At 40.3% G+C, this 13,717-nt stretch overlaps 1 protein-coding gene across 3 annotated transcripts in view; it reads right to left on the bottom strand.

Annotated features, from left to right (window-relative positions):
- Nucleotides 1–13,717, bottom strand: part of JMJD1C (jumonji domain containing 1C) — a 330,340-nt gene that overhangs the window by 272,237 nt on the left and 44,386 nt on the right. Inside the window, exon 1 of one of the 3 annotated variants that reach the window (XM_088841916.1) lies at nt 11,257–11,545. The exons of 1 other annotated variant lie outside the window; for it this stretch is intronic. In XM_088841916.1, coding sequence (XP_088698042.1) covers nt 11,257–11,424 — 168 coding nt within the window. In that variant the 5' untranslated portion in view covers nt 11,425–11,545. Of the gene's footprint in view, nt 1–11,256; nt 11,546–13,717 lie in introns of those variants that run through there. One more of the 3 variants, XM_055425633.2, reaches the window with a different exon arrangement.

A 13,717-nucleotide genomic window follows, 5' to 3' on the forward strand; every position in this document is an offset into this window, starting at 1 on the left:
AAAATCATTGCAGATCATGACTGTAGCCATGAAATTACGACTCTTGCTCCTTGGAAGAAAAGCTATGACAAACCTAGACAGTGTATTAAAAAGCAGAGATATCACTTTGCCAACAAAGGTTCATATTGTCAAAGCTATGGTTTTTCCAGTAGTCATGTATGGATATGACAGCTGGACCATAAAGACTGAGTGCCAAAAAATGGACGCTTTTGAACTGTGGCGTTGGAGAAGACACTTGAGAGTCCCTTAGACAGCGAGGAGATCAAACCAGTCCATCCTAAAGGAGATCAGTCTTGAATATTCATTGGAAGGTCTAGTGCTGAAGCTCCAATACTTGGGCCATCTGATGTGAAGAGCTGACTCATTGGAAAAGACCCTGACGCTGGGAAGACTGAGGGCAACAGAAGGGGGCGACAGAGGATGAGATGGCTGGCTGGCTACACTGACTTAATGGACATGAGTTTGAGTAAACTAAGGGAGACAGTGAAGGACAGGGAAGCCTGGAGTGCTGCAGTACAGAGGGTCGCAAAGAGTCAGACACGACTTGGGACTGGACAACAACAAATAGGCAAAACACTCTAAAGCATGATCTATATATATCTACACACACACACACACTTTGATCAATGTAGTTTTAAAGGTAAAGACACACACACACACACACTTTGATCAATGTAGTTTTAAAGGTAAAGACACACACACATACTTTGATCAATGTAGTTTTAAAGGTAAAGACACACACACACACACACTTTGATCAATATAGTTTTAAAGGTAAAGACACACACACACACTTTGATCAATGTAGTTTTAAAGGTAAAGACACACACACACACTTTGATCAATGTAGTTTTAAAGGTAAAGACACACACACACACTTTGATCAATATAGTTTTAAAGGTAAAGACACACACACACACACTTTGATCAATGTAGTTTTAAAGGTAAAGACACACACACATACTTTGATCAATGTAGTTTTAAAGGTAAAGACACACACACACACACACACACACACTTTGATAAACAGGCAAAACACTCTAAAGCATGATCTACATATATCTACACAAACACACACAGTTTGATCAATGTAGTTTTAAAGGTAAAGACAGACCAAAATAATAATAAGGTGCTATTCAAAACACTGGAACAGTTTACCAATTTTAATTGTTTCAGAGTTTCAATACCCTATCTTTCTGTACTGATTTGACGCTAAGATTCAATCTAAGGTATATACATAAAGCCATTTTGAACTAAATAGCAATGCATATAACTTTATCCATAAATTAACATAAACATAGAGTCCCTTTTCAATATTCCTCTGTGTCTAAAGATGTTTTCTGAATCTTAAACTCACTAATTTTGACAGATGTATCAGATTTTTCAGCTCCTTAGATTCTGGAAAAGATTGAGGGCAGGAGGAGAAGGGGGCGACAGAGGATGAGATGGTTGGATGGCATCACTGACTCAATGGACATGAATTTGAGCAAACTCTGGGAGATAATGAAGGACAGGGAAGCCTGGCATGTTGCAGTCCATGGGGTCGCAAAGAGTTGGACACGACTAAGGGACTGAACAAGTGATAGTCATTTTCACACCTCTCATAGCCTTGAAAAATTCTAAACTCTAGTCTACAAATGCTGACTTAAGTTTCTACTTCATGTTCTACTGTTTCTAACTTCTGTGGCATGAGACAGGAAATCTTCTAAATTTACAATGCACTTTTTAAATATAGCAATATAGCAAATAATAGAAGACATCTGAAATGAAGATGCTAAATTAAACTTAAAATTCAAATACCTGCCATGTGAAAGTCACTCAGTCATGTCCGATTCTTTGCGACTCCATGGACTATACAGTCCATGGAATTCTCTAGGCCAAAATACTGGAATGGGTAGCTATTCCCTTCTCCAGGGAATCTTCCCAACCCAGGGATCGAACCTAAGTCTCCCACACTGCAGGCAGATTCTTTACCAGCTGAGTCACAAAAGAAGCTCAAGAATACTGGAGTGGGTAGCCTATCCCTTCTCCAGCAGATCCTCCCAAACCAGGAATCGAACCAGGGTCTCCTGCATTGCAAGCAGATTCTTTACCAACTGAGAGATACCAATATAAATAATTCCATATAAATAATAAGGGGATTAAGATTTGAAACACAAAAATAAACAGGCAGCAAAGGACTGACTCTCTAATGCTAAATTAAAAAGATGGGAGGAACTAAAATAACTAAAGTCACTAAGTGACTGAAAAAAAGAACCTCCCTAAAGGATTCGAAGCACTGGACTGCAAAAATCAAGAAAGCAAAGGTTCAGGGGGGCTATTTATCATAGCACTGGAAGGGTCCTTTTTCTATTTTAAGCTTTGAAAGTGTGAAGTACTATGTTCATTGAAAGAAGTAATTTTTTTACTTCTTTTAATCAATTTGAACTACAGGATATCTTCACCAAGAATTAAATGTAGATGATCAAAATGACCAGGAACATGAAGAAATATACTAAATTATTTTAAGTACCAATACTATAGCCTTTAGATATTTCTTTATTCTATTTCAATTTATTTGATCATAAAAATCCAAATCCTATAACTGCATTTTTTATTATCCAGAAGAAACGCTGCACAGAAATTACATTATTTACATAGAATTGTGGTCTCTGTAATAAGGTAACATAATAGATATGTTATTATGAAATGTTTCAAAACTTGTAAATAAAGCTATTGGGACAAACCTAAAATTTATTTTTGCTTAATAGACACTTTATTCTAAGACAGTACAGGTTTTAAAAAGAAACTATATCAACATCACAAATCTAGAACTACAGAATAGGAAAAACTCTGAACTCTAGACCAACTGCATTCACTAAATGGAATAAATGAGAAAACTGAGACCCAAACTATAAATCAAGTGCTTAAACATTTTAAGTAATCTTTGTCATCAGTTATGTATTATTATGTATACTTATACATTTAGTTCCTATTTATTCAAATTAACTTCAAAATATGTTCTACTAAGATCTATTTTGTTTGGCTGACTTGAACAAATACAGACGAAATACTACATGTAATCCAAACTTTTTTATTAATTCCAAAGAAGCCTACTAGCCAATAAACCCCAAAAGGCAGAAATAACTGTACTCACACTTTTTATTCAAAGATGTAAGCACTTATCTACCCTCCTCAAATTCTATGTGACTCATAGTTTCAACTGGCTGCATCCAGGAAACAGGTCTAGACCATGTTGCAACCTTAGAATTTTAGCACCAAGTCCAACCAAACAGTAAATGAATAATAAACTGCTTTCTCTTAATTAACCAAGTATCCTATAATCAAATCAACAGGTTCTATATAATAAGACAAAAAAATTTTGAGTTTACTAATGTAATTTCATAAAATAGCTAAAATACAAAATGACTACAAATTCTACATGAAAAGATTCTACCCAATTAGATAATTTCAGAGAATGTTTCAACATCTTAAGCATTTCAATATTTAGTAAGCAATAATCTTAAAGGATACAGTATACAATCCATACCAATTTGTCAGATTAATAATTTTACATCAAACAAAACACATTTATTAAAAATCCACATTGAAAAAAATGTTTATCGGAGTATTAGGCAGAAATTAATCACTGTCAAATCTTGAAACATGATATCAGCAGTGTTTGGTACCACCAAATTGCTACCATTAAAAAACCTGGCTAAAATGACAGAGTAGAAAAATACAACATTTATGGTATATAGCCTAAAAAGTAAAGGCTGCTATTTCTTTTTAATTTCTAAAATATTACTACTACCTCTTTGCTGAGATTTCTCTTTCATAATGGCACACTTCCTGACATAAAATTTTAGGTATTTATTTTAAATTACTAAGAAAACTATGTAACATCTTTTATATACATTAATTTTGTAAAGTTCTGGGATACATCTGGACACAAAAGAGTAGAACATATTACCCTTCTTGAAAAGAACAACTGAAATTATTCAAAGTCATATAACAAAAATCTAATGTCTCAACCGTAAATAACACATGAATATGAAAAAAAGGCTATATTTCAAATGCTTTCAAAACAAGAGGCAAAGAAATATTACCATGTGTATCATTTATGGTGCTTTTGGTACCAAAGAAAAGAAACACCAACAAAAACAGAAATAAAGTCATTCTTCGTAATGACAAGTTTTCTAAGTGAAAAACTCAATCATGATATTTAGGTTTCAGAAAAGCAATGTGATCAGTCATATTTTTTTGGTGCCTTTTCAATATTGTTAGTCTCTATATTTCAACTTTGTCCTCAAACTGGCTTACCTTAAAATAGGAAAGCAGCTGCGGCAATTCCAGACTAACACCTACACAGTACTCTTTGGCTTCATTCTGACTGGACTTATTTAAGGCTAGTACCCATCAATGTAACCAGAGGAGTTAATTCCCTGATTGGCTTAGGAATACCATCACCTACTCTTCAGTCAAACCACAGGATAATGAAAAGAGGAAGTAACAACTTAGGTACACAGTTTCACACAATAAAAAAGGAGATTCAAAATTAAGAGGAAATAATAATTGACAACTGAGATTGTTGGTAAGAACAAAAAATTTATGATACTCATTAATTTATTTGCCATTCGGCAGAACATTTACTAAACACTTCTACTGAAAAGTAGAAAGAAAATATGAGTTTCAAAGATGAAGATATTCTTTGCACATAACTTACAATCACCAAAACGTATTACATTTAACCTACAAACTTTGGAAAATGGCCTATATACTTTCAATTATGTTGAAAAAGCTAGAGATTTTTACTTTCAAATGCAGTATCATCCCTATATGAAGCTAAGAGAATGACTGGAGATCTCTTCAAGAATAATTAGAGATACTAAGGGAACATTTCATGCAAAGATGGGCACAATAAAGGACAGAAATGGAATGGACCTAACAGAAGCAGGAGATATTAAGAAGAGGTGGCAAGCATACACACAACAACAAAAAAGATCTTCATGACCCAGATAACACCAACGGTGTGATCACACTCACTTAGAGCCAGACATCCTGGAGTCCGAAGACAAGTGGGCTTTAGGAAGCATTACTACAAACAAAGGTAGTGGAGGTGATGGAATTCCAGCTGAGCTACAAGTTCTAAAAGATGATGATGTTAAAGTGCTACACTCAATACGCCAGCAAATTTGGAAAACTCAGCAGTGGCCACAGGACTGGAAAAGGTCAGTTTTCATTCCAATGCCAAAGAATGCTCAAACTACCACACAGATGCACTCATCTCATATGCTAGAAAAGTAATGCTCAAAATTCTCCAACCGAGACTTCAACAGTACAGGAACTGAGAACTTTCAAATGTTCAAACTGGATTTAGAAAAGGTAGAGGAACCAGAAATCAAATTGCCAACATCCCTTGGGTCATAGAAAAAGCAAGAGAGTTCCAGAAAAACATCTGCTTTATTGGCTATGCAAAAGCCTTTGACAGAGTGGATCACAACAAACTGTGGAAAATTCTTAAAGAGATGGGAATACCAGACCACCTTACCTGCCTCCTGAGAAATGTGTATGCAGATCAAGAAGCAAGAGTTAGAACAGGACATGGAACAACAGGCTGGTTTCAAATTGGCAAAGGAGTACGTCAAGGCTGTATCTTGTCACCCTGCTTATTTAACTTATATGCTGGGTACATCATGAGAAACACCGGGCTGGATGAAGCACAAGCTGGAATCAAGACTGCCAGGAGACATATCAATAACCTCAGATATGCAGACGACACCACCCTCATGGCAAAAAGTGAAGAAGAACTAAAGAGCCTCTTGATGAAAGTGAAAGAGGAGAGTGAAAAGCTGGCATAAAACTCAACATTCCAAAATCTAAGACCATGGCATCCGGTCCCATCGCTTCATGGCAAATAGATGGGGTAACAATAGAAACAGTGACAAGACTTTATTTTCTTGGGCTCCAAAATCACTGCATATCAAGACTGCAGCCATGAAATTAAAAGACGCCTGCTCCTTCGAAGAAAAGCTATGACCAACCTAGATAGCATATTGAAAAGCTGAGACATTACTTTACCAACAAAGGTCCATCTAGACAAAGCTATGGTTTTTTCAGTAGTCACGTATGGATGTGAGAGTTGGACTATAAAGAAAGTTAAGCGCCAAAAAATTGATGCTTTTAAACTGTGGTGTTGGAAAAGACTCTTGAGAGTCCCCTGGAGAGCAAGGAGATCCAACCAGTCCATCCTAAAGGAAATCAGTCCTGAATATTCACTGGAAGGACTTATGTTGAAGCTGAAACTCCAATACTTTGACCAGCTGAAGCAAAGAACTGAGTCATTAGAAAAGACCCTGATGCTGGGAAAGGTTGAAGGCAGGAGGAGAAGGGGACGACAGAGTATGAGATGACTGGAGTAGGAGATGGCGTGACTGACTCAATGGACATGAGTTTTAGCAAGCTCTGGGAGTTGGTGAAGGACAGGGAAGCCTGGTGTGCTACATCCCAATGGGTTGCAAAGAGTTGGAAAAGACTAAGCGAGTAAACTGAATGACAACATTCTGTTTTAAATTAATGGCATCAAAATGTGTGCCAGAATGTTCTATCACAGGTGAAAAGGGCGGAAACAAAAGTTTCTTTAATTTTACACAGAAACATGCAATTCACACCATTTGCTGTTTTTTAGTCACTGGTGTGTCCCACTTTCACGATCCCATGGACTGTAGCCCACAAAGCTCGTCTCTCCACAGAATTTCCGAGGCAATAATATTGGGTGGGTTGCCATTTCCTTCTCCAGTGTATCTTCTCCAGCCATGAAGTGAACCCATGTCTCATGCATTGACAGGCAGATTCTTCACACTGGGCCATGTGGGAAGCCCAGTACACAGTTTAGAATAGTTTAAAATCAATGTTTCAGGATTACCTACTCCTCACTAAGTGACCATGAGACAATTCCCCTATGTACAAACTTAAATGTTTGGTCTGCAAAACACAATGCTATGATTTTTGGTTCCTTCTGGGTACTGGGAAAAACCTGATACATTTGGCAGTCATAAATGTTCAGCATGTATAACAAAGCAAGAAACTTTCTAAACAATGAAGCTAAAAAAAAAAAACATGGTGAGGGCTCAATATCTATTTTACTTCATCAATAACTTGGCCCTCCTAAATAAAAAGAGTTCAGATAAAGTCTTTTGTTGGTTAATATAATTCCAAAATATCCCAGATTTTTCAAGACATTTCTTAAATGTAACCAACAAAATATGTGAAATTATCCAAGTACAGCTGTGTAAAACGTCTACAAATTTACTCATTTACTTAAGAGATCAGATAGTGATATCATTAAAACTTGCAGCATAAACATTTTAGCCTCAATTGATTTGTATTAAATCATATATTCATAATGTAAGAGGTATTTTTTGGTACCATGGTGTGTAGGGCAGAATGCCACCCCCAAAATATTCATGTCCTAATACATGAAACCTGTACCGATGTTAAACTTCCATGGCAAAAGAGAACAGAAATGGAATTAAGGTTGTTAATTAGCAGATGTGGAGATTATCCTGGATTATCTGGGTAGGCCCAATATGATCACAAGGGTACTTAGAAGTGTTTAAAGGGAAACAGGAGAGTCAAGAGGGTGATGTAACTATAGAAAAACAGAAAGATAAATTGCTGGCTTTTAAAGAGGAAGAGGACCATGAGCCAAGGAATGTGGGCTGCTTCTACAAATTAGAAAAGGAATTAGGAAATCATCTCCCCTAGAGCCTCCAGAAAAGAGCAAGTTCTAATCACACCTTGATTTCAGCCTACGGAAACCCACAAGTTAGACTTCTCATCTCCAGAACCATTAAAATATAATTCATTTGTATTGCTTAAATCAGGCAGGGGTCCCAACCCTGTTAGGAGCCAGGGAGCATAGCAGGCTGGCCAGCATGAATTTTATCTGCATTTACAGCTGCTCCCCATCACTAGGAATAATGCCTGAGTTCCACCTCCTGTCAGATCAGCAGCAGCATTAGATTCTCATAGGAACACGGACCTTAACCCTAAAGTCAACACAGAATATCCTGAGATTGCCACAAAATAGAAATAAAGTGCACAATAAATGTAATGTGCTTGAATCATCCCAAAACCACCCCCACCCGACTCCCATGGAAAAATTTCTAGAAAACCAGTCTCTGGTGCCAAAAATGGCTGAAGACTAGTGGTTTCAATCATCCAGGTTGTGATAAATAGTTAACAGTAGTACATGAAATCAAAGAGAAAGTCGCTCAGCAGTGTCTGACTCTTTGTGACCCCATAGACTGTACAGTCCATGGAATTCTCCAGGTCAAAATACTGGAATGGGTAGCCATTCCCTTCTCCAGGGGATCTTCCCAACCCAGGGATTGAACCCAGGTCTCTCGCACCGCAGGTGGATTCTTTACCACCTGAGCCACAGGGTAAGCTCCACAGGAAACTAATGCACATATAAATTCTTCATATATAAGAAAAAAAATTAAGAGAAACTGACTAACTTTTGAGAGATAGTACCCCCTAAACTTCCCTGGTGGTCCAGTGGCTAAAACTCTGTGCTCCCAAGGCAGGAAGCCTGGATCTGACCCCTGGTGAGGGAACCAGATCCTACATGCTGAAACTAAAGGACCTACATGCCCTAGATAAGATCAAAGATCCTGAGTGCCACAACTAAGACCCAGTGCAGCCAAGTGAACAAATACTGGGCTTCTCTTATGGCTCATCTGGTAAAGAATCTGCCTGCAACGCAGGAGACCTGGTTTCCATTCCTGGGGTGGGAAGATCTCCTGGAGAAGGAAATGGCAACCCACTCCAGTATTCTCGCCTGGTTAGTCCCACAGACAAAGGAGCCTGGTGGGTTACAGTCCATGGAGTCAGAAGAGTTGGGAACAACTTAGTGACTAAATCATCATCATCCCCTAAACTAATTATCCTCCCAAATCATGTGCCATAAACACATGCACAGCTGAGATTACTAATGACCCTGTTAAGTTTTAAATTACATATACATGCAGTAACAAAAAACCAAAATGGCCTATTTAATAGTATTTTCCATATAACTGATCAAGCTCCTTTGGCCTTGATTCATTCTGCAGCCACAAAAATATATCATCCGATTATATTTTGGTGATGCTAAACTGTCTCAAGTTTCATTTAACTTAGGTAACATGAATGTAAAGAGATATGAACATAATAAAGTTTGAAAATAACTCTAAATCTGTAGGCTCTAGGCTAAAAACTCAGATTATACTGTAAATTTTTTAAAGACAGTTAAAGGAAAACTGTCACAGGTTCACACAGTTACAGTATAGTTCAAAACACATTTCTGAGGTAAAATTTGCACAAATGAAATGCACAGTTATTAAGTACACAATTCAATGAGTTTTAATGTATGTATGAACACATGTAATCAACAATCAAGATGCAAAACATTTCCATCATCTGAGAAAACTCCTTCTTGCTCTTTCCAGCCGATTTCCTCCATCCACATACACTTTTCATTTTTAAATGGGGTCGCAGAGTCAGACACGACTGAGCGACTGAACTGAACTGAACTGAATCTATTACCTTGCCTTTTCAAGTATTTGAAAACTCCCCTCTCCTTATATCATTTAAATTCTCATATAAGTTTTTAATATATTTAACTTTGATAAATTGACGGTCACCAGTGATACTCATAATTTAAAACTACATCACCCAATTCTCACGTATCTACTAAAAATTTGTGGAAAACAAAACATCATTCCATGTTTGTTTTGAAACCATTTAAAATTGCTAACCCATAATCTACCTTCCACATAAAGTTAAGACAATTACATATCAGAGTAAAAGGAAGAAAAATAAAATCAACACACGCTTTTTACGCAAATTCACTGAACTGCCAGTCTGCAGCACCGTTAAGAAATGTTTGGGTTGTTTTTTTAAAAAGCTGATTCTGTTTTTTTCAGTGAGAAAAACCAACCAGAATCTCCAAAATTACCTCTATTCTGCAAACATGCTTTGCAATATCAAGCCGACATTAATACAGGCAGCAAGAAACCGTATCACTGACTACATTCATGAAACTGGGCTTAAGGAAAACAGACTCAAAACCTCCAACAAAAATATTAGGTATGTACACGTATAGATACTAAAGAAATTTCGGAACTGTAAACCTGCACATAAACAAAAAGATAAAAGTTTCCAAATTTTAAATATTCAGTGAAAAATACCCCAGGGAATTACCAATAAACTTCATGGATCATGTATTCATAAATCAATCTTTCAAAATCTATCAATATCCTGCCTCTACTTGGCTCCTTAACTCCAACCTGTCCCCTAGTGAAAATGTTACTGGAACACTAACAGCGTATCCCGTCTCAGAATCTTGTACATTCCTACACTACTGAAAGAAACTATTGGCAGTGTCACATGTAAGGAAAAGCAAGCAAAAAAAAAAAAGCCACTTTAAGGTTTCGCGGGGTATTAAACGTTTTCATTTACAATATTTCGTTTCACTTAAAGTCATATAAAACCCAGGAACGGATAAGTTTAAAGAACTATTCCCGTCTAACAACAACAACAAAAACTAATGGAAAAAAAAATCCCAAGGAAAGAAGAGAGGGAGGGAGAGCGATATTAATTTCCACGACCCTCCAAACCGAAATTTTCCACTTTCTTCGTTTCCGGTTAGAAAACCAAGTATCTACTGTATAAAAAGGTTTAATCAGGACACCTGCCATTGCCAAGGCCTTTGCCTCGAAAATACGTAGGAATCTCAAGACAGGCTGGAAAACCAAAGACCTCTTTTCTTTCCTCCCTCCCCTTCAGCAACCTTAAGGGTAAGTTTTACATCTCTAAACCCTCTGCACTAAGAGTTTTGCAAACAGACGCGGGTGCAGCGGGCCCCTCACCGCCACGAGCGGCCCACCCCCGTCCCCACCTGCACGCGCGGCGCCGGGCGCGCAGCCCCTCCTTTCCGGAAGGTCTCCGCGGCCGCCGGGGCACCGCAGGGCAGGCCGCGGCCGAACCCCACCCGGACAGTGGCCGGACGGCCCCGGCGGGCGCCTGGAAGCCCCGCCGGATCACCGCCTCCACAGGAGAAGCGACCCCGGCAGGGGATGTGGGCAAACCCGCCCGAGCGCGCAGGAGAGGGGCGTGACCGCCAGTTGGCCCGGCTGAGCCCGGTGCCGGAGGCAGCCCCACACTGCGCGGCGGCGGGACCGCGAGCGGGGGCGCGGCCGCGGGCGGGAGGCTGAGGGGTGCTCGCGCTCTTACCGCCAGGTCGGGATTGCGGCGGTCCCTGTGTGACACCGCTCGGATCACCCCCGCTCGCCAGCCCCGCCAGCCGCGTCCGCTCTCCCCGCGCTCCAGCCGCGCCTCTTCGCCGAGCGCCAGGCACAGGAACCGCTTCCCCACCAGCTCCGGCCGCGTCTCCACCGCCATAGCCGTCACTGCCAAAGCAGCGGCCGCCGCCTCGGCTGCCAGGGAATCGCCGGCACCCCGCTCCTACCGGCTGTCCATGCCGAGGACAGCGCACCCGGGGGAGGCGGCGGCCCCGCGAGCGAGCGCAGACGGGGACGCACCGGACGCCCTGCCCAGAAGGGCACAGCGAGCTCAGCCACTCAGTCCCCAACACTGCCCTGGACTCGCCGACCTGCAGCCTCCAGCTACAGTTCCACAAATGAAAGAAAGAAACTGACAAAATTTCCCCGCGCCGCCTGAGAGCCCGACGCAGCCCCGGCCGCTGCCGCCGCCGCCGCGCCGCGGCCGGTACTCCTCCGCCTCTCCCTCAGACGCGGCTGCGGCGCCGCGCGTCTCCTTCCGCCGGCGCGGCTGGGGGAGGGAGCCGCGGGAGAGGGTCGCGGGAAGCCCCGCGGACGGAAAGTAGTGCCCGACGTGGCGGCCGGGGGCCAGGCTGGATGGGAAAAAATAGTAGGGGCGGGAGAAGGGACTGTAGTCTTTCAGAAACGTAGTGTTTGGGGTCGCTCCTTGAGAAGTGGGGGGTTGGGAGGGCGGTTGAGTGAGGTGAAAGTGAAGTGTCCTGGTTCTACTCTGGGTCGCAAAACAAACTCCAGATTAACAGCCGCATCTCCAGAGTGATTTTTTTCCCCACCAGAACAAATGGCGCCCTGCAGTCTGAGTTAGCCCGAATTCAGCCTGAATTAACAGTCCCGCAGTCCCAGCAGCAACGCAGAGCAACACTTTCAACTGAAAACTCAGCCCACACAACTCAGTCAGTGCAGAAACACAGTACACGTCTTTAAATGAACATGAAGAAAACACTGTCATCCTTTCATCCTGTTTGGGGCGACACGCGCTACACGCTCAGTGGTGTCCGCCTCTTTGCGACCCCATGGGCTATACAATGGAATTCTCCAGGCCAGAATCCTGGAGTGGGTAGCCTTTTCCATTTCTAGGGGATCTTCCCAACCCAAGGATCGAACCTAGCTCTCCCACTTTGCAGGCGGACTCTTTACCAGCTGAGCCACAAGGGAAGCCCTAACACTCACTATGGTTTTGAGCTATTCAGACATTTACACCTCGCTACTGCTTTGTTTTAAGAAAGCCAAACACCCGGTTGAGGGCTTTTGTCAACACTCTTAAAATTCAAGAAGTTTCTCCACCATTTGAGTACTTTTAATACTAGTACATACCCCAAACTCGCTGGTCTGACAATAAAAACGATTTGGAAAGGCCCCGAATTCAGTTGTTAGAAAAATATCGAGGAAAGAAACGAGTTTTAGCCAATCATAGTTCAGGAAAATAAATTATGTTTACTTCCCGTCCAATCACAACAGGACGTTGTAACCCATCCAGCACACATCTCCAACTTAGAACAATTACTTCTTTGATCTAACCGTTGCATTCTAAATCAAGCATCCATACTGATGTCAGTGAGAAATCTTCTGACATACTTTTATTAAAGATAATTTTTAAAATCCCAGTTGTGGGTTTTATTTCCACGGCCGCTAATGATTACATCAGCTCCCAAAATTCTTCTGGCACAATAAAAATCTATCCTAAATTTCAGTTTCTTAAAGATTTTTCTAAACCTCCACGTAAAGTTACCTTTTTAAAGGAATTTAGAAATCTGAATATTTTAAATAGACATAAGGCTTTTATCCACTTTCTTACAACACCTAAGCTGTTTTTGAAATAGAAAATACATGGCCACTGCTAATAGGTTAAAAACTTAAACTACAAGGAAGAGTTCTTTCCAGATTTTAATCATCATGGTCTAATTCTTCTAATCTAAAGGCCAAATGTAGAAGTGTAATAATTAAACAAAGGAAAACCATGTCTAGAAATGCATACTGGCAAGCTGAGAGAAAAATTTAATTTTTGTGCAATCTTTAACTTCCAAGTCCACTCTTTCAGTACATACTGTATAATACTTAGCAAATCACCTTACAGGCTAAGATTTCTAAAATCTCAACTTGGATTAAGGAACCAGTAAAATAACCTGGTGAAAATAATTTAACATGGAGAAAACATAAGAAGATTGACATTCAGATACCAAATTATCAATGACTTGCTTTGTGATTTTTGGCATGACACAGATGCTTAACTGAAACTGCCTGCTTCCTAATCTCAGTGATATTCTAGGAGCAAGTGAGAAAATATAAATAAAGTCGTTTGAGAAAAGCTGCAAATAACACTATTATCACATAAATATCACTCACTTTTAGAAGGAGAGACTGTCAGGTTACCTTACATAAAGGTGCCAGCTGACTTT

Source organism: Moschus berezovskii, chromosome 12, assembly GCF_049115385.1.
Source record: "Moschus berezovskii isolate FMDL1 chromosome 12, NW_MosBer_1.0, whole genome shotgun sequence".
Lineage (NCBI taxonomy): Eukaryota > Metazoa > Chordata > Mammalia > Artiodactyla > Moschidae > Moschus > Moschus berezovskii.